This window comes from Ambystoma mexicanum, chromosome 8 (assembly GCF_040938575.1).
Source record: "Ambystoma mexicanum isolate Mex_15411 chromosome 8, UKY_AmexF1_1, whole genome shotgun sequence".
NCBI lineage: Eukaryota > Metazoa > Chordata > Amphibia > Caudata > Ambystomatidae > Ambystoma > Ambystoma mexicanum.
In genome coordinates, this window is record NC_090929.1 from 1,737,162,807 (window position 1) to 1,737,187,756 (window position 24,950).

The 24,950-nt window shown below is 43.3% G+C and overlaps 1 protein-coding gene across 1 annotated transcript in view; it reads left to right on the plus strand.

Annotated features, from left to right (window-relative positions):
• Nucleotides 1-13,852, plus strand: part of LOC138473494 (vomeronasal type-2 receptor 116-like) — a 342,569-nt gene extending 328,717 nt beyond the window's left edge. The window contains exon 6 of the mRNA XM_069612134.1: nucleotides 12,951-13,852. Coding sequence (XP_069468235.1) covers nucleotides 12,951-13,852 — 902 coding nt within the window. The remainder of the gene's footprint in view (nucleotides 1-12,950) is intronic.
• The last annotated feature ends 11,098 nt before the right edge of the window (nucleotides 13,853-24,950 follow it).

A 24,950-nucleotide genomic window follows, 5' to 3' on the forward strand; every position in this document is an offset into this window, starting at 1 on the left:
GTTCTCTCTCTTTCTTCTCTTCGTTTCCTGTGCCTTTTTGGTGTTCCTTTTCTCTATTTTGCTATTTAACGTCTCTTTCTGTCTCCACAGGGGTTATAGCGGTTGCGGAGCTGCAGCACCGGATGGAGAAGACTGAGGTAAGCAGTTGAGCGTGGAGTGCGGCGCTGTACAGTTAGAACCAGTTGCTAACCTGTATTCCTTTCTCTTCGTCATACAGGTTGCAGCGCGCTAATGATCCGGAGTGATGTTCGATGGACGAGCGGCTATTCAGGTGAGTGTTTATTGGTATTGCGCTTGTCTCTTCTTAGCCTTTGCAGGTTACAATGTAATCCAGAATGGGAAGAGGGCCGAAGCGCAGCGCGATGTCAGGACCCGCGGATTGCCAGGTACGAGTTATTGCTAATGCTGTCCTTTTCTTTTCCTCTACAGATCGCGATGCAATACGGAGATGGGTGAGACCACCAAGCGTGGATTGATATAGGAGCTGCTACTCACAGATAAATGTTCTTCGTTAATACTGTTTTCGTTGTTTCAGGTAGCCGGAGGGATCCAGGTCGATGGCTTCAGGTCTAAACCGCCGGGAGAAGCAGATGAGCTGGACACGGTGAGCGTTACGCTGCAGGAGTGCAGAATAACGCGAAGCGTGAAACCCAGTTTGGGCGTGGCTTATATAGCCAACCACACCTGATGATCCAGCCACACCCAAAACACTGTCTGCACTGCTCTTTCCATGGAACTGAGCTGTGTAATAGACCTCCATGTTGAATTAAGGCCCAAAATGGGTACTTGCCGTATTCTTGATAAGGAGCCTGGCGCCATGTCTTCTGCTGATGGACTTTTAAGACCCTTGGAGCCACTGTGGAGGACTGTAGCTCCCCTGCTGTCAGGGGGGCTGTTGCATCTGAGGGAATCAGGGATATGGGTCATGACAGGCCCTAAGGCAGAGGGAATTTGGCACATTTATGAAAAGTTTCCCTGACAGTCCCCTTATTTAAGTTTATTTCCAACATGTCATGTCTATTTACCATATCTTAGGTCTATTCCCTGTATATCAGGTTTATTTCCCTATATTTCACATCTAGTTCCCATATTTAAAGTCTATTCCCCACATTTCATGTCTATTTACCGTATCATAGGTCTATTCCCTGTATATCAGGTCTATTTCCCTATATTTCTGGTCTAGCTCTCATATTTAAGGTCTATTTCCCACATTTCATGTCTATTTACTGTATTGTAGGTCTATTCCCTGCATATCAGGTCTATTTCCATATATTTCAGGTCTAGTTCCCATATTTAAGGTCCATTTCCCACATTCCATGTCTATTTACTGTATATTATGTCTATTTCCAGTTTTAATTCCCATAGTGCTAATCCCCTTTCCAATAAGGCTTTGTGGTCCGTATTTTATGTCTCAATCCTGTAGTATTATAAGCGTAAGACTATTTCCGAGGAGGGCTACCTGGTACCTATTTTATGTCTTGTTCATGTAGTGTAAGTCCATTTACCAGTGGGGAGCCCTGGTCCCTCTTTTAGGTTCCATTCCTGTAGTATAAATCTTTTTCACAGTAGGGGTTCCTGTTCCCTATGTTAGGTCTATTTCCTTTAGTGTAAGTCTTTTACCAGTAGGGCTTCCTGGTCCCTATTTTAGGTCTTGTTCTTGTAGTGTAATCCATATCCCAGTGGTGCTTCCTGGTCCCTATTTTAGTTCTCATTCCTGTAGTGTATGTTTATTTTCCAGTAGTGCCTCCTAGTCCTTACTTTAGGTATATTTCAGATAGTGTAAATTGATTTCCAAGTAGGGCACCCTGGTCCCTAATTTAGGTCTTGTTCCTCTAGTGTGAGACCATTTCCCAGTAGGGTTTCCTGGTCCCTAATTAAGGACTATTTCCCGTACAGTAATTTACTTTTGCAGTAGCACTTCCAGGTACCTATTTTAGGTCTCGTTCCTGTAGTGTAATACATTTCCCAGTAGGGTTTCCTGGTCCCTATTTATGGTCTGTTTCCTGTAGTGCAAGTCCATTTTGCAGTAGGGCTTACTGGTCACGATTTTAGGTATCATTCCTGTAGTCTAATCGATTTCCCAGTAGGGCTTACTGGTACCTATTTTAGGTATTGTTCCTGTAGTGTAAGTTTATTTCCCAGTAGGGTTTCCTGGTCCCTTATTAAGGTCTATTTCCCTTAGTGTAAGTTACTTTCCCAGTAGGGCTTCCTAGTCCTTTTCTGAGGTCTATTTCCGATAGAATAAGTTGATTTCCCAGTGGGGAACCCTGGTCCCGATTTTAGGTCTCATTCCTGATGTGTAAACCCATTTCCCAGTAGGGCTTTCTGGGCCTTATTTTCGGTCTATTTCTTGCAGTGTAATCCATTTCACAGTAGGGCTTACTGGTCGTTATTTTATGTATTTTTCACATAGTGTAAATTCATTTCCAGTAATACTTCCTGATCCCTATTTAATGTCTCATTCCTATAGTGTTGATATGTTAGGTATTGTTCCTCTAGTGTAAGTCCATTTCCCAGTAGGGCTTACTGGTCCCTATTTTATGTATTTTTCCCATAGTGTACATTTATTTCCAGTAATACTTCCTGATCCCTATTTAATGTCTCAATCCTATAGTGTCGTTATTTTAGGTATTGTTCCTTTAGTGTAAATCCATTTCCCAGTAGGGCTTTCTGCTTGCTATTTTAGGTATTGTTCATCTAGTGTAAATCCATTTCCTAGTAGGGTTTTCTGGTCCCCATTTAAGGTCTATTTACTGTAGTGTAAGTTCATATCCCAGTAGCGTTTCCAGGTCCCTATTTTAGGTCTCCTTCCTGTAGTGTAGTACATTTCCCAGTAGGGTTTCCTGGTCCCTATTTATGGTCTGTTTCCTGTAGTGCAAGTGCATTTCGCAGTAGGGCTTAATCGTCATTATTTTAGGTATCTTTCCTGTAGTCTAATCCATTTTTTAATAGAGCATCCTGGTACGTATTTTTAGTCTTGTTCCTCTAGTTTAAGTCCATTTCCCAGTAGGCCTTCCTGGTCCCTATTTTGGATCTCGTTCCTGCAGTGTTATCCATGTCCCAGTAGGGCTTACTAGTCCTTGCATTAGGTCTATTTCCTGTAGTGTAAGTCCATTTCCCAGTAGGGCTTACTGGTCCTTATTTCCGATCTGTTTCCTGTAGTGTAAATTAATTTCCAGTTTTACTTCCTGATCCCTATTTAATGTCTGAATCCTATAGTGTAAATCCATTTCCCAGTAGGGCTTCCTGGTCACTATTTTACGTCTTGTTCCTGTAGTGTAAGTCTGTTTCTCAGTCGGCCTTCCTGGTCCCTATTGTAGGTCTCTATCCTGTAGTGTAATCCATGCCCCAGCAGGGCTTACTGGTCTCTTTTAGGTCTCATTCCTGTAGTGTAAGTCTATTTCCCAGAGGGCTTCCTGGTCCCTATTTTAGGTCTCGTTCTTGTAGTGTAAGTTCATTTCCTAGTAGGGCTTCCTGGACTGTAATTTAGGTCTCGTTTCTGTAGTGTAATCCATTTCCCAGTAGTGCCTCCTAGTCCTTATTTCAGGTATATTTCAGATAGTGTTCAGTCGATTTCCCAGTAGGGCACCCTGGTCCCTAATTTATGTCTTGTTCCTCTAGTGTGAGACCATTTCCCAGTAGGGTTTCCTGGTCCCTAATTAAGGTTTATTTCCTGTAGTGTAATTTACTTTCCCAGTAGGGCTTACTGGTCCTTTTTTTAGGTCAGGTTCCCATAGTGTAAGTCGATTTCCCAGTGGGGTACCCTGGCCCCTCTTTTAGGTCTCATTCCTGAAGTGTAAGTCCATTTCCCAATAGGGTTTCTGGTCCCTTATTAAGGTCTATATTTCCCTTAGTGTAAGTTACTTTCGCAGATGGGCTTACTGGTCCTTTTTTGAGGTCTATTTCCCATAGTGTAAGTCGATTTCAGAGTGGGGAACCCTGGCCCCTCTTTTAGGTCTCATTCCTGAAGTGTAATTCTATTTCCCAGTAGGGTTTCCTGGTCCTTATTTTCTGTCTATTTCCTGCAGTGTAATCCATTTCCCAGTAGGGCTTGCTGGTCCCTATTTTATGTATTTTTCACATAGTGTAAATTCATTTCCAGTAACACTTCCTGATCCCTATTTAATGTCTCAATCCTATAGTGTCGCTATTTTAGGTATTGTTCCGCTAGTGTAAGTCCATTTCCCAGTAGGGCTTCCTGGTCCCTATTTTAGGTCTATTTCCTGTAGTGTAAGTCTATTTCCCAATGCGCCTTCCTGGTCCGTATTTATTTATTTATTTATGTATTTGCATTTGTGTAGCGCGCAAACAGCCTCGGGGCATTGCGGCACTTCTTACAGAGTAAGGCTTAGTTACAGGAATAAAATAATATTTACATTTTTTGTACAGATGAGGTAATGCATACATATACAGAGCTCTGCGGGATCGCAGAAGTGGCCGAGAATGTGAGAAGTACATGCAGTAGAGAGTATAGACAGTGTGGCTGGGCAATTTGGGAGGGTGTAGGTAGAAAAGAGAGGTTTTCAGTTTTTTTCTGAATGACAAGAGATAGTTCTCTGCTCTTAAGGTCTATTTCCCAAAGTCTAAGTCTATTTCACAGTAGGGATTTTTGGTCCCTATTTATGGTCTATTTACCGTAGGGATCATCTATTTGCCAGTAGGACTCCCTGATCCCTATTTTAGTGTAAGTCCATTAACTTGTAGGGCGTCCGAGTCCCATTTTTAGGTCTCGTTCCTGCAGTGTAAGTCTATTTCTAAGTGAAAATTCCTGGTCCCTATTTTAGGTCTCGTTCTTGTAGTGTGAGTCCATTTCCCAGTGAAGCTTCCTGGTCCCAATATTAGGTCTATTTCCCATAGTGTAAGTTCAATTCCCAATAGGGCTTCGTGGTCCCTATTTCAGGTCTATTTCCTGTAGAGTAAGCCCATTTCCCATTAAAGGTTCCTGGTCCCTATTTTATGTCTTGTTCCTGTAGTGTAAGTCTCATTCCCAGTAGGGCTTCATGGTCCGCATTTTTGGTCGATTTCCTGTAGTGTAACTATTTCCCAATAGGCTTTCTGGTCCCTATTTCAGGTTTATTTTCCGTAGTGTAAGTGCAGTTCCCAATAGGGCTTCCTTCTCCTATTTTAGTTCTCTTTCCTGTAATGTAAGTCTTTTTCCGAGTAGGGCTTGCTTGTCCCTATTTTAGGTCTCGTTCCTGAAGTGAAAGCCATTTCCCGGTAAGGCTTACTGGTCAAAATTTTTGGTCCGATTCCTGTAGTGTATGTCTGTTTCCCAGTAGGTCTTTCTGATCCCTATTGTGGGTCTCATTCCTGTAGTATAAATCCATTTTGCTGTATGGCTTACTGGTCCCTATTTTAATTTGTGTTCCTGTAGTGTAATCCATTTCCCAGTAGGTCTTACTGGTCCCTATTTTAGGTATTTTTCCTGTAGTGTGAGTACATTTCCCAGTAGGGCCTCCTGGTCCCTATTTTATGTCTATTTCCCATAGTTTAATTCTCTTTCCCAGTAGGGCTTCTTTGCAAGAGAAGATCGTCCTGCCTCACTAATGGTATGGACCAATCCGCGGCACTACCACTCAGATATGACAGAGTGAAGGCAACCCGTGACTGATCATTCAGAAAGGCTCTGGGTCTGCAGAGAAAATGGAGGCGTCACTGGTTCATAAACAATGCTACCCTTTTTGGGTCCCTGGTGAACCGTTCTGGTGGGGCCAGAGGAACTGCCCCAGGGAGGACTACCTGTACTGGATTGACGGGCGTGGCTGAAACTGACGGAATAGTTCCTGGCAACGGAGCCTGACCAGCCTGCGTTTGGAGTAATTGCCTGGCTATTTCATTGGTACAGTCCTTGGCGACTATTAACTCTCTTCTAAGGGCGTTGGTTTCTTGCCGGGCACAGTGCACTTCAGCCCTTAATTCTCCCGGTAGCTGGGCTAGTTGGTCAGTCTCTGATGTTTCCATGATTCTCAGGTGGATGTTAAAATTGAGGCTTCGCATTCTGTTACGCTCACCTGGTATCCACGGGGGCGCCACACGATACTGGATGGATGGCCGTGCGCTCTCCTGGACCCCTCTCTGCTGGCTTGTATGTCGGTCGTTGGGTAGAGCCTTTGACAGGAGAACAGAGGGTTTAGATACTGGGCCTGTGATGGGGGTTTCCACTTCCCACTGATCCAAGTTCCTCCCTTGGAAGCTATGTCTCACCTTGGTTTTTTGTGCATTGAGCTCTCCGTCCTGCGTCTCTGTGCAGGGGCTCGTGTTAACTGTGGGCGTTCTGAGGGCCTAGTTGCTTCACTAGTCCATGTGGCCTTTTGTCAGGTCCAGAACGGCTGTGACACCGACTCTGCTTATTGTGTTCAGGTGAGTCTTTTTGTCTTTGTTCTCTCTCTTTCTTCTCTTCGTTTCCTGTGCCTTTTTGGTGTTCCTTTTCTCTATTTTGCTATTTAACGTCTCTTTCTGTCTCCACAGGGGTTATAGCGGTTGCGGAGCTGCAGCACCGGATGGAGAAGACTGAGGTAAGCAGTTGAGCGTGGAGTGCGGCGCTGTACAGTTAGAACCAGTTGCTAACCTGTATTCCTTTCTCTTCGTCATACAGGTTGCAGCGCGCTAATGATCCGGAGTGATGTTCGATGGACGAGCGGCTATTCAGGTGAGTGTTTATTGGTATTGCGCTTGTCTCTTCTTAGCCTTTGCAGGTTACAATGTAATCCAGAATGGGAAGAGGGCCGAAGCGCAGCGCGATGTCAGGACCCGCGGATTGCCAGGTACGAGTTATTGCTAATGCTGTCCTTTTCTTTTCCTCTACAGATCGCGATGCAATACGGAGATGGGTGAGACCACCAAGCGTGGATTGATATAGGAGCTGCTACTCACAGATAAATGTTCTTCGTTAATACTGTTTTCGTTGTTTCAGGTAGCCGGAGGGATCCAGGTCGATGGCTTCAGGTCTAAACCGCCGGGAGAAGCAGATGAGCTGGACACGGTGAGCGTTACGCTGCAGGAGTGCAGAATAACGCGAAGCGTGAAACCCAGTTTGGGCGTGGCTTATATAGCCAACCACACCTGATGATCCAGCCACACCCAAAACACTGTCTGCACTGCTCTTTCCATGGAACTGAGCTGTGTAATAGACCTCCATGTTGAATTAAGGCCCAAAATGGGTACTTGCCGTATTCTTGATAAGGAGCCTGGCGCCATGTCTTCTGCTGATGGACTTTTAAGACCCTTGGAGCCACTGTGGAGGACTGTAGCTCCCCTGCTGTCAGGGGGGCTGTTGCATCTGAGGGAATCAGGGATATGGGTCATGACAGGCCCTAAGGCAGAGGGAATTTGGCACATTTATGAAAAGTTTCCCTGACAGTCCCCTTATTTAAGTTTATTTCCAACATGTCATGTCTATTTACCATATCTTAGGTCTATTCCCTGTATATCAGGTTTATTTCCCTATATTTCACATCTAGTTCCCATATTTAAAGTCTATTCCCCACATTTCATGTCTATTTACCGTATCATAGGTCTATTCCCTGTATATCAGGTCTATTTCCCTATATTTCTGGTCTAGCTCTCATATTTAAGGTCTATTTCCCACATTTCATGTCTATTTACTGTATTGTAGGTCTATTCCCTGCATATCAGGTCTATTTCCATATATTTCAGGTCTAGTTCCCATATTTAAGGTCCATTTCCCACATTCCATGTCTATTTACTGTATATTATGTCTATTTCCAGTTTTAATTCCCATAGTGCTAATCCCCTTTCCAATAAGGCTTTGTGGTCCGTATTTTATGTCTCAATCCTGTAGTATTATAAGCGTAAGACTATTTCCGAGGAGGGCTACCTGGTACCTATTTTATGTCTTGTTCATGTAGTGTAAGTCCATTTACCAGTGGGGAGCCCTGGTCCCTCTTTTAGGTTCCATTCCTGTAGTATAAATCTTTTTCACAGTAGGGGTTCCTGTTCCCTATGTTAGGTCTATTTCCTTTAGTGTAAGTCTTTTACCAGTAGGGCTTCCTGGTCCCTATTTTAGGTCTTGTTCTTGTAGTGTAATCCATATCCCAGTGGTGCTTCCTGGTCCCTATTTTAGTTCTCATTCCTGTAGTGTATGTTTATTTTCCAGTAGTGCCTCCTAGTCCTTACTTTAGGTATATTTCAGATAGTGTAAATTGATTTCCAAGTAGGGCACCCTGGCCCCTAATTTAGGTCTTGTTCCTCTAGTGTGAGACCATTTCCCAGTAGGGTTTCCTGGTCCCTAATTAAGGACTATTTCCCGTACAGTAATTTACTTTTGCAGTAGCACTTCCAGGTACCTATTTTAGGTCTCGTTCCTGTAGTGTAATACATTTCCCAGTAGGGTTTCCTGGTCCCTATTTATGGTCTGTTTCCTGTAGTGCAAGTCCATTTTGCAGTAGGGCTTACTGGTCACGATTTTAGGTATCATTCCTGTAGTCTAATCGATTTCCCAGTAGGGCTTACTGGTACCTATTTTAGGTATTGTTCCTGTAGTGTAAGTTTATTTCCCAGTAGGGTTTCCTGGTCCCTTATTAAGGTCTATTTCCCTTAGTGTAAGTTACTTTCCCAGTAGGGCTTCCTAGTCCTTTTCTGAGGTCTATTTCCGATAGAATAAGTTGATTTCCCAGTGGGGAACCCTGGTCCCGATTTTAGGTCTCATTCCTGATGTGTAAACCCATTTCCCAGTAGGGCTTTCTGGGCCTTATTTTCGGTCTATTTCCTGCAGTGTAATCCATTTCACAGTAGGGCTTACTGGTCGTTATTTTATGTATTTTTCACATAGTGTAAATTCATTTCCAGTAATACTTCCTGATCCCTATTTAATGTCTCATTCCTATAGTGTTGATATGTTAGGTATTGTTCCTCTAGTGTAAGTCCATTTCCCAGTAGGGCTTACTGGTCCCTATTTTATGTATTTTTCCCATAGTGTACATTTATTTCCAGTAATACTTCCTGATCCCTATTTAATGTCTCAATCCTATAGTGTCGTTATTTTAGGTATTGTTCCTTTAGTGTAAATCCATTTCCCAGTAGGGCTTTCTGCTTGCTATTTTAGGTATTGTTCATCTAGTGTAAATCCATTTCCTAGTAGGGTTTTCTGGTCCCCATTTAAGGTCTATTTACTGTAGTGTAAGTTCATATCCCAGTAGCGTTTCCAGGTCCCTATTTTAGGTCTCCTTCCTGTAGTGTAGTACATTTCCCAGTAGGGTTTCCTGGTCCCTATTTATGGTCTGTTTCCTGTAGTGCAAGTGCATTTCGCAGTAGGGCTTAATCGTCATTATTTTAGGTATCTTTCCTGTAGTCTAATCCATTTTTTAATAGAGCATCCTGGTACGTATTTTTAGTCTTGTTCCTCTAGTTTAAGTCCATTTCCCAGTAGGCCTTCCTGGTCCCTATTTTGGATCTCGTTCCTGCAGTGTTATCCATGTCCCAGTAGGGCTTACTAGTCCTTGCATTAGGTCTATTTCCTGTAGTGTAAGTCCATTTCCCAGTAGGGCTTACTGGTCCTTATTTCCGATCTGTTTCCTGTAGTGTAAATTAATTTCCAGTTTTACTTCCTGATCCCTATTTAATGTCTGAATCCTATAGTGTAAATCCATTTCCCAGTAGGGCTTCCTGGTCACTATTTTACGTCTTGTTCCTGTAGTGTAAGTCTGTTTCTCAGTCGGCCTTCCTGGTCCCTATTGTAGGTCTCTATCCTGTAGTGTAATCCATGCCCCAGCAGGGCTTACTGGTCTCTTTTAGGTCTCATTCCTGTAGTGTAAGTCTATTTCCCAGAGGGCTTCCTGGTCCCTATTTTAGGTCTCGTTCTTGTAGTGTAAGTTCATTTCCTAGTAGGGCTTCCTGGACTGTAATTTAGGTCTCGTTTCTGTAGTGTAATCCATTTCCCAGTAGTGCCTCCTAGTCCTTATTTCAGGTATATTTCAGATAGTGTTCAGTCGATTTCCCAGTAGGGCACCCTGGTCCCTAATTTATGTCTTGTTCCTCTAGTGTGAGACCATTTCCCAGTAGGGTTTCCTGGTCCCTAATTAAGGTTTATTTCCTGTAGTGTAATTTACTTTCCCAGTAGGGCTTACTGGTCCTTTTTTTAGGTCAGGTTCCCATAGTGTAAGTCGATTTCCCAGTGGGGTACCCTGGCCCCTCTTTTAGGTCTCATTCCTGAAGTGTAAGTCCATTTCCCAATAGGGTTTCTGGTCCCTTATTAAGGTCTATATTTCCCTTAGTGTAAGTTACTTTCGCAGATGGGCTTACTGGTCCTTTTTTGAGGTCTATTTCCCATAGTGTAAGTCGATTTCAGAGTGGGGAACCCTGGCCCCTCTTTTAGGTCTCATTCCTGAAGTGTAATTCTATTTCCCAGTAGGGTTTCCTGGTCCTTATTTTCTGTCTATTTCCTGCAGTGTAATCCATTTCCCAGTAGGGCTTGCTGGTCCCTATTTTATGTATTTTTCACATAGTGTAAATTCATTTCCAGTAACACTTCCTGATCCCTATTTAATGTCTCAATCCTATAGTGTCGCTATTTTAGGTATTGTTCCGCTAGTGTAAGTCCATTTTCCAGTAGGGCTTTCTGGTAGCTATTTTAGGTATTGTTCCTCTAGTGTAAGTCTATTTCCCAGAGGGGCTTCCTGGTCCCTATTTTAGGTCTATTTCCTGTAGTGTAAGTCTATTTCCCAATGCGCCTTCCTGGTCCGTATTTATTTATTTATGTATTTGCATTTGTGTAGCGCGCAAACAGCCTCGGGGCTTTGCGGCACTTCTTACAGAGTAAGGCTTAGTTACAGGAATAAAATAATATTTACATTTTTTGTACAGATGAGGTAATGCATACAGATACAGAGCTCTGCGGGATCGCAGAAGTGGCCGAGAATGTGAGAAGTACATGCAGTAGAGAGTATAGACAGTGTGGCTGGGCAATTTAGGAGGGTGTAGGTAGAAAAGAGAGGTTTTCAGTTTTTTTCTGAATGACAAGAGATAGTTCTCTGCTCTTAAGGTCTATTTCCCAAAGTCTAAGTCTATTTCACAGTGGGATTTTTGGTCCCTATTTATGGTCTATTTACCGTAGGGATCATCTATTTGCCAGTAGGACTACCTGATCCCTATTTTAGTGTAAGTCCATTAACTTGTAGGGCGTCCGAGTCCCATTTTTAGGTCTCGTTCCTGCAGTGTAAGTCTATTTCTAAGTGAAAATTCCTGGTCCCTATTTTAGGTCTCGTTCTTGTAGTGTGAGTCCATTTCCCAGTGAAGCTTCCTGGTCCCAATATTAGGTCTATTTCCCATAGTGTAAGTTCAATTCCCAATAGGGCTTCGTGGTCCCTATTTCAGGTCTATTTCCTGTAGAGTAAGCCCATTTCCCATTAAAGGTTCCTGGTCCCTATTTTATGTCTTGTTCCTGTAGTGTAAGTCTCATTCCCAGTAGGGCTTCATGGTCCGCATTTTTGGTCGATTTCCTGTAGTGTAACTATTTCCCAATAGGCTTTCTGGTCCCTATTTCAGGTTTATTTTCCGTAGTGTAAGTGCAGTTCCCAATAGGGCTTCCTTCTCCTATTTTAGTTCTCTGTCCTGTAATGTAAGTCTTTTTCCGAGTAGGGCTTGCTTGTCCCTATTTTAGGTCTCGTTCCTGAAGTGAAAGCCATTTCCCGGTAAGGCTTACTGGTCAAAATTTTTGGTCCGATTCCTGTAGTGTATGTCTGTTTCCCAGTAGGTCTTTCTGATCCCTATTGTGGGTCTCATTCCTGTAGTATAAATCCATTTTGCTGTATGGCTTACTGGTCCCTATTTTAATTTGTGTTCCTGTAGTGTAATCCATTTCCCAGTAGGTCTTACTGGTCCCTATTTTAGGTCTTTTTCCTGTAGTGTGAGTACATTTCCCAGTAGGGCCTCCTGGTCCCTATTTTATGTCTATTTCCCATAGTTTAATTCTCTTTCCCAGTAGGGCTTCCTGGTCCCTATTTAAGGTGTATTTCCTGTAGTGTAAGTCTATTTCCCAGTGGTGCTTGCTGGTCCCTATTTTAGGTCTTGTTCCTATAGTGTAAGTCTATTTCTCAGTGAACTTCCTGGCCCCTATTTTAGGGGTCATTCTTGTAGTGTGAGTTTATTTCCCAGTGAAGCTTCCTGGTCTATATTTTAGGTCTACTTCCTGTAGTGTAAGTCTTTCTACCAGTAAGGCTTCCTCGTCGTATTTTAGGTCTCGTACCTGTAGTGTAATCAATTTCCCAGTAGGACTTCCTGGTCCCGCTTTTCGGTCTAATTCCAGTAGTGTATGTCTTTTTTCCAGTAGGGCTTCCTGGTCGCTATTTATAGGTCTTGTTCCGGTAGTGTAAGTCTTTTTCCCAGTAGGGCTTCCTGGTCCCTATTTTAGGTCTTGTTCCTGTAGTGTAAGTCCTTTTACCAGTGTGACGCCTTGGTCCCTGTGTTAGGTCTCGCTACTGTATTGTAATTCTATTTCCCAGTAGAACTTCCTTGTCCCCATTTTAGGTCTATTTCCTGTAGTGTGAATACATTTCCGAGTAGGGCTTTCTGGTCCCTATTTTATGTCTATTTCCTGTAGTGTAAGTCTAGTTTCCAGTAGTGCTTATTGGTCCCTATTTTAGGTCTTGTTCCTGCAGTGTAAGTCTATTTCCCAGTTGGGCTTTTTGCATTTAAAACTGTTAATTATTGATCTTTAATATTTGCATTTCTGACGTTTTTAACTGAAATATGTCATGTTGATGATGAATGTTAATCCTAGCTCCCAGGAGTGATGTCTACTGCACGAAAAAAGTCTATCTAATGAATGATTGAATAAATGAGTGTCTGATCTGTCGTCTAAGTGCAAATAAACAATGAAAGAACGGCCCACAGTTTCATACTCTTCCACCACCTGCCATTTTGCAGCCTAGTTCGGATCCCTAAACCGATAGAAATGATTCCTGAAAGCACTCATGCATTATTTTTACTTGCAGATATGGAGAACTGCTTGAAATGTCCCGAGGACCAGTGGCCCAATGCAAGGAAAGATGCCTGCATGGAGAAGGTCATAACATATCTCTCATACAGTGACAGCCTTGGTGGGAGTTTGGCATCCCTGGCTATTCTCTTCACTATAACGACGGCTGGCGTGCTGGGAATATTTCTCCGACATCGAGATACACCAATAGTGAAGGCCAATAACCGGGATTTGAGCGAAGCACTCCTCTTCTCCCTAATGTTGGCCTTTCTCTGCTCCCTCTTATTCATTGGGTGTCCGGCTAAGTGGGCATGCCTGATCCAACAAGCTGCGTTTGGGATTGTTTTTACTGTTGCTGTGTCTTGTGTGTTGGCAAAAACCATCACTGTTGTCATTGCCTTCAATACCACCAGGCCTGGGAGCAGTTTGAGCCGATGGCTGGGGTCCCAGGTGTCCTTCTCTATGGTCCTCTTGTGCACACTGGGGGAAGTAGTCATTTGCCTCTCTTGGCTGCTCACCTCTCCTCCTCATCCTCACACTGACATGCAGTCTGAGACTGGGAAGATGATCCTGCAGTGTGACGAGGGCTCTGTCGCTGCCTTCTACAGTGTGATTGGTTACATGGGACTGCTGGCCTTTGCCAGCTTCATGGTGGCTTTCCTAGCCAGGAACCTGCCCAATAGATTCAACGAGGCCCAGCTCATCACATTCAGCATGCTGGTCTTCTGCAGTGTCTGGGTCTCCTTCATCCCAGCCTACCTCAGCACTAAGGGCAGGTACATGGTGGCTGTGGAGGTCTTTGCCATCTTAGCTTCCAGTGCTGGACTGCTGGGCTGTATATTCATCCCCAAATGTTACATCATTCTATTCAAGCCAGATCTAAACATTAGCAACCATTTAACCATGCAGAATAAATGACAGGTGAAGGCATTGCTAGCTATCTGAAACCGGCTATAAAGACTAGCAACCATAGTCGAGGAATAGCTAGCCATCTCAAGCTGGATATAAAGAATAGCACCCATGATAAATATGCGGTATAGCCATCTCAAGCTGGATATAAAGAATAGCACCCATGATAAATATGCGGTATAGCCATCTCAAGCTGGATATAAAGAATAGCACCCATGATAAATATGCGGTATAGCCATCTCAAGCTGGATATAAAGAACAGCACCCATGATAAATATGCGGTATAGCCATCTCAAGCTAGATATAAAGAATAGCACCCATGATAAATATGCGGTATAGCCATCTCAAGCTGGATATAAAGAATAGCACCCATGATAAATATGCGGTATAGCCATCTCAAGCTAGATATAAAGAATAGCACCCATGATAAATATGCGGTATAGCCATCTCAAGCTAGATATAAAGAACAGCAACCATGATAAATATGCGGTATAGCCATCTCAAGCTAGATATAAAGAATAGCACCCATGATAAATATGCGGTATAGCCATCTCAAGCTGGATATAAAGAATAGCACCCATGATAAATATGCGGTATAGCCATCTCAAGCTAGATATAAAGAATAGCACCCATGATAAATATGCGGTATAGCCATCTCAAGCTAGATATAAAGAACAGCAACCATGATAAATATGCGGTATAGCCATCTCAAGCTAGATATAAAGAATAGCACCCATGATAAATACGCAGTAGTCAGGTGTAGGGCATTGCTAGCCATCTCAAGCTTTACATAAAGACTAGTTAGTAACCATAATAACCATAATAAATACATGATAGCCAGGTGAAGGGCATTGCTAGCCATCTCAAGCTAGATATCCAGATGAGCAGCCGTGATAAATACATGATAGTCGGGTGAAGGGCATTGCTAGTCATCTCAAGCTGGATATAAAGATCAGCAACCATGTAAAATATGTGGTAGTCAAGTGTAGGGCATTACTAGCCATCTCAGTCTAGATATAAAGTCTGGCAACCATGATAAATACTTGATAGTCGGGTGAAGGGCGTTGCTAACCATCTGAAGATGAAAATAAAGACTAGCAACCATGATAAATACATGATAGCCAGGTGAAGGGCATTGCTAACCATCTCAAGCTGGATTGAAAGACTTGCAACCATGATGAAAGAGATGATAGATGTGTGAAGGGCATTGCTGCCATCTCACACTGAAAATAAAGACTGGCAACCATGATACATACTTGATAGTCGGATGAAAAGCATTGCTAGCCATCTCAAGCTGGATATCCAGACTAGCAACCATAATAAATATGTGGTAGTCAGGTATAGCGCATTGCTAGCCATCTCAAGCTGGATATCCAGACTAGCAACCATGATAAATACATGATAGTCGGGTGAAGAGCATAGATAGGCATACTATGCCACCATAAGAACATCAACCCCAAACATACTACTACACTCAGTATGGCAACCAATTTACCAGAATATCATTCCATACCCCCTACCCGCTTTCTGCCGCCCTTACATTTCACCATCTCATATGACCTCCTGTCTACCAGAGACCACAAGCACAAACCTGGCCAACTCAAGACACAGAACCTCATGAGTACTAATCACACATTAGAGAGCACCCCTATTAGCCATTATCAGCCATATCCACAGCCTAACATGATCCCATGCTACACCTAGCTATGGCCACACAACCATCTCAAACCACGACACCCTCAATTATATGAGGAAACACACACCTCAACTCTTGAGCACCCCTTCCTACCCCCAAAAGATTCCTCTCTCCACATCACATAGATGCAAAGCGCAATACAATGCCTTCCACCTGGGAAGCTTTATCCATCACACCCAATCAGCCAGACCCTTCTAGTCACACTCCCAGAATCATTAGCACCCACGCAGTGACCACCTCCACATCTCCCCACCCCCACCTAGGCTTTCAACCACAACTAGACTGCCAACACCTGTTGTTTCCAACACCCTGAAGCCCCAACGCTCAAAAGCACTCTCATTAATGCAAGATCTCTCCCAGCTCGCACGTTAGACATCGCTGACCTCATCACGACTAATAATTTGCACTTGCTAGCCATCACTGAAACTTGGCTCCACACTGCAACTGGGCCCTCACTGACCATCCCCGATAACTATACTATCTTCAGAGCAGATAGACACAGCACCAAAGGTGGAGGAGTGTCTTTCATTGCCAAAAACCATCTCTTAATTAGAGAAATTCCCAACCAATCATTTAATTCAGGAGAAATACTCTCCATTAAATTGTTACTAACCCACTCCAGCACTGTGACCATCCACCTAATCTACAAACCACCTGGAGCAGACCTAACATTTGAAGAAGACATGGCTCAACTCCTATCAGCGAACACGAAGCCATCCTCACAAATAATTCTGCTGGGTGATCTAAACTTGGGCCTCTGTGATCCTAATGATGACTATGCCTCCACCATCGCCAACACCATTGAAGCACTTGGGTTCACTCACTGTATTACCGGCCCTACTCATATTAAAGGTCGAACACTCGACTGGATGGCTGACCACAACTGCCAGGCCAAGATCCTTTCCAAAGCCACATGCCCTTGGTCTTATCACCACGTCATCTCTTTCACCATTCCCAAAAACCAGTCCCAAGACACACCAATACCACAAGCCACAGCAGCCCATCGAGAAACACTTGCAACATAATGCTTGAAAAACTATTACTACTTCTGACTGAAATAACAGCCCATCTGCTATGTTAGAGCTTTATAAGAAAACTCTGCTAGTTTTGAACTCTTGGCAAAGACTTAACTGCAAACTACTCTGAACTGTGTGATCCTCAGCAAAGACTCTGAACCATTAACATTAGCGCAGGCCTATTGATTTGAATCCTCATGGTAGAAAGACTTTTCTAGATTTAATTGTTTTGGTGTGCCATTTTGCTCACACTTCATTTTGAGCCTAACTTGTCCAGAATTCATTGGGTGTTGTGTAGTACATTAAGAGTGTAATTTTTCTGCTGCTTTACTTAGTGAACTGTTTTACAACTGATGTGTAAATAAATGTATATTCTTTTACTCAGAAACCTTGAGTCCGTGTTTGGTTGAACCATAGCAATTGCTGTCCTTTGTGTAACTTCTGATACTGCTCACTTTACTCTTGAGCCAAGTCTGGCTGCTCAGCCATCGCTACCACTTTACTGTGTAGTACAGGCTTGTACCAAAGGTGAATTTGTACTTGCACTTGTAGTCTTAATTGTATGTGGTGTTCCCAAAGGGTACTGCATATGATTCTGCCTAACACTGTGCAAATGCTTCCCCAGTTACCGCCTCTCATCCAGTGCAATGACATGACTGTCAAGATATCTGTAATTGTCCAGAGTGAAGTGCCTGGGAGAGTCCTGTTGGGTAATGACCTGAAAACTCTTGGAGTTGTGTCTAGTACCTCTCAAATAAATCTGTACTGAACAAAAACAATCGACGGACGCGCAGCGTGTTATCATACCTCCTTAATGTTCCCAAATACAAACTTCAGAAAGCTTCCCAGTGCCAGCTGCTAAACACTGGAATGCTCTTCCAACAGCTGTAAGATCTGAATCCCCCTTCTGGATCTGAAAACAAATTGATTTGGTGACAGAGTGTTATTTTTGGCTCATTTGGTGTTAATTGACAAAGGGGTATTAAAGGAGAATAACAAAAGTGCACTGTTACCTGAAACCGGGCATTATCAAGCATTTGTTGAGCAGAAACAACCTGACATGATTTGAATACATTTGCCTGGTAATTTGTGATCTTCTCCAATAAATGGCTATTCAAGGCCATTGATGCTTGTTTTCCCCTAAAAAAATAAAATGTTGCGTTCATGCGCGTATGCATAGTTTTTGTGTAGACTAAACATTTCAGGATTCTATGTTCATATATGTAAAAAATCAACTAAATATTCTCTGCTATGAGTGTTTTCAGAACAAGTGTTGGTTTGGGTTTCTGAGAGGCCAATCAGTGAACCTGCAGGGTTTCCAGCAAGTAAGGCCAAGCTTACTCACTGGTAGTGCGACTGAGCACCAAGGCTTTGATGAATGCAAGGCGGGATCTGATGTTAAGTGCAGATACACAGTGGCTCTCAAGCATTGATCAACCACGCAGGAATTAAGTACACACTTACATTTCGTAGCAAGAAATGTGCATTATTATTTTTACTATTATTAATATATATATTTTTTATTTTTTGTTTTTTATTTACTTGTGCACAGTCAAAATACATGATTTTTACAAGGCTGGCATCTTCCTAGAAAGTCTGGGATGCCGATCTTGTTTAAGAAAGTTCCCATCTACTGTTAAATAGACATCATGTGTCACGTACGTGAAGAAATTCCATGTCACGCCCCATGGCACACTGAGGCAGTTACGGCGAGGAGATAGGCAGGGTTAAGCTGTGACCAAGGGCGTTGATTTTGCTGAGCGCCGCTTCCATCAGTTTAGATGTCGCTATTGTCCTAATTGTAGTTTATATTATTTAATTCTAATCATGCGCTGCATGCCCACAGGTCTTGACACACACATAACAAATAGAACAAACAATACGCATTTCACAGCAGGAAGCAGGAATAAAAGCAATGAAGTCAACTCTACTCATCCCAACTTCTGATTGAGTAGGTGCACTTTAATCAACTTATCAAACACAGACAACAGAGGACATCCTCAAGGAGAGAGGAAGAGTGTTCCATTCTTAAGGGGCTTGCACATTTAAGCTTCATTTCACAAGTTCAATGCGTGGTTGCTGGAGCCTGTGAGTAACTATTATTACTGGAATATAGGAGCTTGTGAGTGATTATTACTGGAACGCAGGAGCTTGTGAGTGATTATTACTGGAACGCAGATTCTGCTTGGGCTGATCAGATACTAGGTGACTCGTTAAATATTGAGGGGCCTGGTGTGAGGGGTCAGAGATGAGAGGCGGGCACAAAGTGGTAGTGTTTTCAATATCAAACATCTTCATTAAAAGAAAAGCGTAAGATGCAGGCCTTTCTTTCCCTTTCCTTAAAAAGAGTGTCCCTACCTAGGAAACTAAAACTAAAGATCAGTCTGTGTCTCATCATCAACATTAAATAAACTGTCCTTGTGTCCAAAACATATCTACCCTCACACTAGAGATGAACAGCTAAGACGTGTAAGGAGAAATTGTCTCTCAGCTAGGTTAAGACAAAAAGTAAATTTAAAGCAAATAGATAAAGCCAACAAAAATGGTTTCTTGCCAGAAGACATACTTGGATCCAGAGAGAAGTTCCCTTCACCTGGTTTATTCCAGGCAGGATGGCAAAAGTGTATTTTTCTAAACAATGTTTCCTTAAGGAAAGCAAGAATGTCTCTTCCATAAAGCGAAGTTTCAAGGCTGGCCAAAGTGTCTCTTTTACACAACTGCTTCAAGGAGGACTTCATGATATACTCCGCTTCCAGGAATTCTTCAGCAGATTCTTTAGATCCCCTGGTGTACTCTGCTGCCAGGAATCCTTCAGTGGATTATTTAGTTCCCCTGGTGTACTTCGCTGCCATGAATTCTTCAATAGATTCTTTAGATCCCCTGGTGTACTCTGCTGCCAGGAATTCTTCAGCAGATTATTTAGATCCCCTGGTATACGCCACTGCCAGGAATCCTTCAGTGGATTCTTTAGATCCCCTGGTGTACTTCGCTGCCATGGATTCTTCAATAGATTCTTTAGATCCCCTGGTAAACTCTGCTGCCAGCAATTCTTCAGCAGATTATTTAGATCCCCTGGTATACTCCACTGCCAGGAATCCTTCAGTGGATTATTTAGAGCCCCTGGTGCACTCTGCTGCCAGGAATCCTGCAGTGGATTCTTTAGATCACCTGGTATACTCCGCTGCCAGGATTTCTTCAGTGGATTCTTTAGATCCCCTGGTATACTCCGCTGCCAGGAATTCTTTAGTGGATTCTTTAGATCCCCGGTGTACTCCACTGCCATCTATTCTTCAGTGGATTCTTTAGATCCCCTGGTGTACTCCACTGCCAGGAATCCTTCAGAGGATTCTTTAGATCCCCTCTTGTACTCCACTGCCAGGAATTCTTCAGCAGATTATTTAGATCCCCTGGTACACTCTGCTGCCAGGAATTCTTCAGCAGATTATGTAGATCCCCTGGTATACTCCACTGCCAGGATTTCTTCAGCGGATTCTTTAGATCCCCTGGTATACTCCGCTGCCAGGAATTCTTCAGTAGATTCTTAAGATCCCCTGGTATACTCCGCTGCCAGGAATCCTTCAGTGAATTTGTTAGATCCCCTGGTGTACTCCACTGCCAGGAATTCTTCAGCAGATGCTTTAGATCCCCTGGTGTACTTCGCTGCCAGGAATTCTTCAGTACATTCTTTAGATCCCCTGGTGTACTCCTCTGCCAGGAATCCTTCAGTGGATTCTTTAGATCCCCTTGTATACTCCACTGCCAGGATTTCTTCAGTGGATTCTTTAGATCACCTGGTATACTCCACTGCCAGGAATTCTTCCATGGATTCTTTAGATCCCCTGGTATACTCCAATGCCAGGAATCCTTCAGTGGATTCTTCAGATCCCCTGGTATACTCCGCTGCCAGGAATTCTTCAGTAGATTCTTTAGATCCCCTGGTATACTCTGCTGCCAGGAATTCTCCAGCAGATTCTTTAGATCCCCTGGTATACCCCACTGCCAGGAATCCTTCAGTGGATTCTTTAGATCCCCTGGTGTACTCTGCTGCCAGGAATCCTTCAGTGGATTCTTTAGATCCCCTGGTATACTCCACTGCCAGGAATTCTTCAGCAGATTCTTTAGATCCCCTGGTTTACTCTGCTGCCAGGATTTCTTCAGCGGATTCTTTAGATCACCTGGTATACTCCACTGCCAGGAATTCTTCCATGGATTCTTTAGATCCCCTGGTGTACTCCAATGCCAGGAATCCTTCAGTGGATTCTTTAGATCCCCTGGTATATTCCACTTCCAGGATTTCTTCAGAGGATTCTTTAGATCCCCTGTATACTCCGCTGCCAGGAATTCTTCAGTAGATTCTTTAGATCCCCTGGTATACTCTGCTGCCAGGAATTCTCCAGCAGATTCTTTAGATCCCCTGGTATACTCCACTGCCAGGAATCCTTCAGTGGATTCTTTAGATCCCCTGGTGTACTCCGCTGCCTGGAATTCTTCAGCAGATTCTTTAGATCCCCTGGTATACTCTGCTGCCAGGATTTCATCAGTGGATTCTTTAGATCCCCTGGTATACTCCATTGACAGGAATTCTCTAGCAGATTCTTTAGATCCCCTGATAATCTCCACTGCCAGGAATTTTTCAGTGGATTCTTTAGATCCCATGGTATACTCCACTGCCAGGAATTCTTCAGTAAATTCTTTAGATCCCCTGGTATACTCCGCTGCCAGGAATTCTTCAGTAGATTCTTTAGATCCCCGGGTATACTCCGCTGCAAGGAATTCTTCAATAAATTCTTTAGATCCCCTGGTGTACTCCACTGCCATGTATTCTTCAGTGGATTCTTTAATCACCCTGGTATTAATGAGAACCTACAGTGTCCTGCACCACTTCTAATCACCCAGGTATTAATGATAGTCTACAGTGTCTTGCACAGCTTCTAATTACCGAGGTATTAGTGATAGTCTACAGCGTCCTCCACTGCTTCTAATCACCAACCCATTAATAATGGTCTACTGCGTCATGCACAGTTTCTAATCCTCCAGCTAATCTTGTGTACCTTCTAATCACACAGGTATTAATAATAATCTACAGTGTCCTGTAGTGCTTCTAATCACCCAGGTATTATTGAGAGTCTACAGTGTGGTGCACTGCTTCTAATCACCCAGGCATTAATGAGAGTCTACAGTTTCCTGCACTGCTTCTAATCACCCAGGTATTAATGAGAGTCTGCAGTGTCCTGCACTGCTTCTAATCACCCAGTTATTAATGAGAGTCTACAGTGTCCTGCACTGCTTCTAATCACCCAGTTATTAATGAAAGTCTACAATGTGCTGCACCGCTTCTAATCACCCAGGTATTAATGAGAGTCTACAGTGTCCTGCACCGCTTCTAATCACCAGGTATTAATGAGAGTCTACAGAGTCCTGCACCACTTCTAATCACCCAGGTATTAATGAGAGTCTACAGTGTGCTGCACTGCTTCTAATCACCCAGGTTTTAATGAGAGTCGACAGTGCCCTGCACCGCTTCTAATCACCCAGGTATTAATGAGAGTCTACAGTGTCCTGCACCACTTCTAATTACCCAGGTATTAATGAGAGTCTACAGTGTCCTGAACCGCATCTAATCACCCAGGTATTAATAATAGTCTACAGTGTCCTGCACCGCTTCTAATCACCCAGTTATTAATGAGAGTCTACAGTGTCGTGCACCGCTTCTAATCACCCAGGTATTAATAATAGTCTACAGTGTCCTGCACCGCTTCTAATCACCCAGTTATTAATGAGAGTCTACAGTGTCGTGCACCGCTTCTAATCACCCAGGTATTAATGAGAGTCTACAGTGTCCTGCATTGCTTCTAATCACCCAGGTATTAATGAGAGCCTACAGTGTCCTGCACCGCTTCTAATTAGCCAGGTTTTCATGAGAGTTTATAGTGTCCTGCACCGCTTCTAATCACCCAGGTATTAATGAGAGTCTACAGTGTCCTGCACTGCTTCTAATCACCCAGTTATTAATGAGAGTCTACATTGTGCTGAACCGCTTCTAATCACTCAGTTATTAATGAGAGTTGACAGTGTCCTGCACCGCTTCTAATCAACCAGGTATTTATGAGAGTCTACAGTGTCCTGCACTACTTCTAATCACCCAGGTATTAATGAGAGTCTACAGTGTCCTGCACTGCTTCTAATCACCCAGTTATTAATGATAGTCTACAGTGTGCTGCACCGCTTCTAATCACCCAGGTATTAATGAGAGTCTACAGTGTCCTGCACCTCTTCTAATCACCCAGGTATTAATGAGAGTCTACAGAGACCTGCACCACTTCTAATCACCCAGGTATTAATGATAGTCTATTGTGTCCTGTACCGCTTCTAATCACCCAGGTATTAATCAGTGCCTACAGTGTCCTGCACCGCTTCTAAACACCCAGGTATTAATGAGAGCCTACAGTGACCTGCACCGCTTCTAATCACCCAGGTATTAATGATAGTCTACTCTGTCCTGTACCGCTTCTAATCACCCAGGTATTAATGAGAGACGACAGTGTCCTGCACCACTTCTAATCATCGAGGTATTAAGGAGAGCTCACAGTGTCCTGCACTGCTTCTAATCACCCAGGTATTAATGATAGTCTACAGTGTCCTGCACCACTTCTAATCACCCAGGTATTAATGAGAGTCTACAGTGTCCTGCACCACTTCTAATCACTGAGATATTAATTAGAGCCTACTGTGTCATGCACCATTTCTAATCACCCCGGTATTAATGATAGTCTAGTGTATCCTGTACCACTTCTAATCACCCAGGTCTTAATGAGAGTCAACAGTGTCTTGCACTGCTTCTAATCACCCAGGTATTAATGAGAGACTACAGTGTCTTGCACAGCTTCTAATTACCCAGGTATTAGTGATAGTCTACAGCGTCCTCCACTGCTTCTAATACCCTGCCCTTTAATAATGATCTACTATTTCATGCACAGTTTATAATCCTCAAGCTAATATTGTGTACCTTCTAATCACACAAGTATTAATGATAGTCTATAGTGTCCTGCATTGCTTCTAATCACCCAGGTACTAATGAGAGTCTACAGTGTCCTGCACCACTTCTAATCACCCAAGTATTAATGAGAGTCTACAGTGTCCTGCACCGCTTCTATTCACCCAGTTATTAATGAGAGTATACAGTGTCCTGCACTGCTTCTAATCACCCAGTTATTAATGAAAATCTACAGTGTGCTGCACTGCTTCTAATCACCCAGGTATTAATGAGGGTTGACAGTGTCCTGCACCGCTTCTAATCACCCAGGTATTAATGAGAGTCTACAGTGTCCTGCACTGCTTCTCATCACCCAGGTATTAATGTGAGTCTACAGGGTCCTGCACCGCTTCTAATCACCCAGGTATTAATGAGAGTCTACAGTGTCCTGCACCGCTTCTAATCACCCAGTTATTAATGAAAGTCGACAGTGTCCTGTACCACTTCTAATCACCCAGGTATTAATCAGTGCCTACAATGTCCTGCACCGCTTCTGATCACCCAGGTATTAATGAGAGCTTACAGTTTCCTGCACCGTTTCTAATCACCCAGTTATTAATGAGAGTCTACAGTGTCCTGCACCACTTCTAATCATCCAGGTATTAATGATAGTCTACAGTGTCCAGCACCACCTCTAATCACCCAGGTATTAATGAGAGCCTACAGTGTCCTGCACTGCTTCTAATCACCCAGGTATTAATGATAGTCTACTGTGTCCTGTACCGCTTCTAATCACCCAGGTATTAATGAGAGTCGACAGTGTCCTGAACTGCTTCTAATCGCTTCTAATCACCCAGGTATTAATAAGAGTCTACAGTGTCCTGCACCACTTCTAATCACCCAAGTATTAATGAGAGCCTACAGTGTCCTGCACCGCTTCTAATCACCCAGGTATTAATGATAGTCTACTGTGTCCTGTACCGCTTCTAATCACCCAGGTATTAATGAGAGTCGACAGTGTCCTGCACTGCTTCTAATCACCCAGGTATTAATGAGAGCCTACAGTGTCCTGCACCGCTTCTAATCACCCAGGTATTAATAAGAGTCTACAGTGTCCTGCACTGCTTCTAATCACCCAGTTATTAATGAGATAGATTCTAAAGTGTGCTTCACCGCTTCTTATCACCAGGTAATAATGAGAGTTGACAGTGTCCTGCACCACTTCTAATCACCCAGGTATTAATGATAGTCTACTGTGTCCTGTACCGCTTTCAATCACCTGGGCAATAATGATGGACTGCAGTGTCCTGCACCGTTCCTAATCACCCAGGTATTAATGATAGTCTACTGTGTCCTGTACAGCTTCTAATCACCCAGGTATTAATGATAGTCTACAGTGTCCTGCATCGCTTCTAATCACCC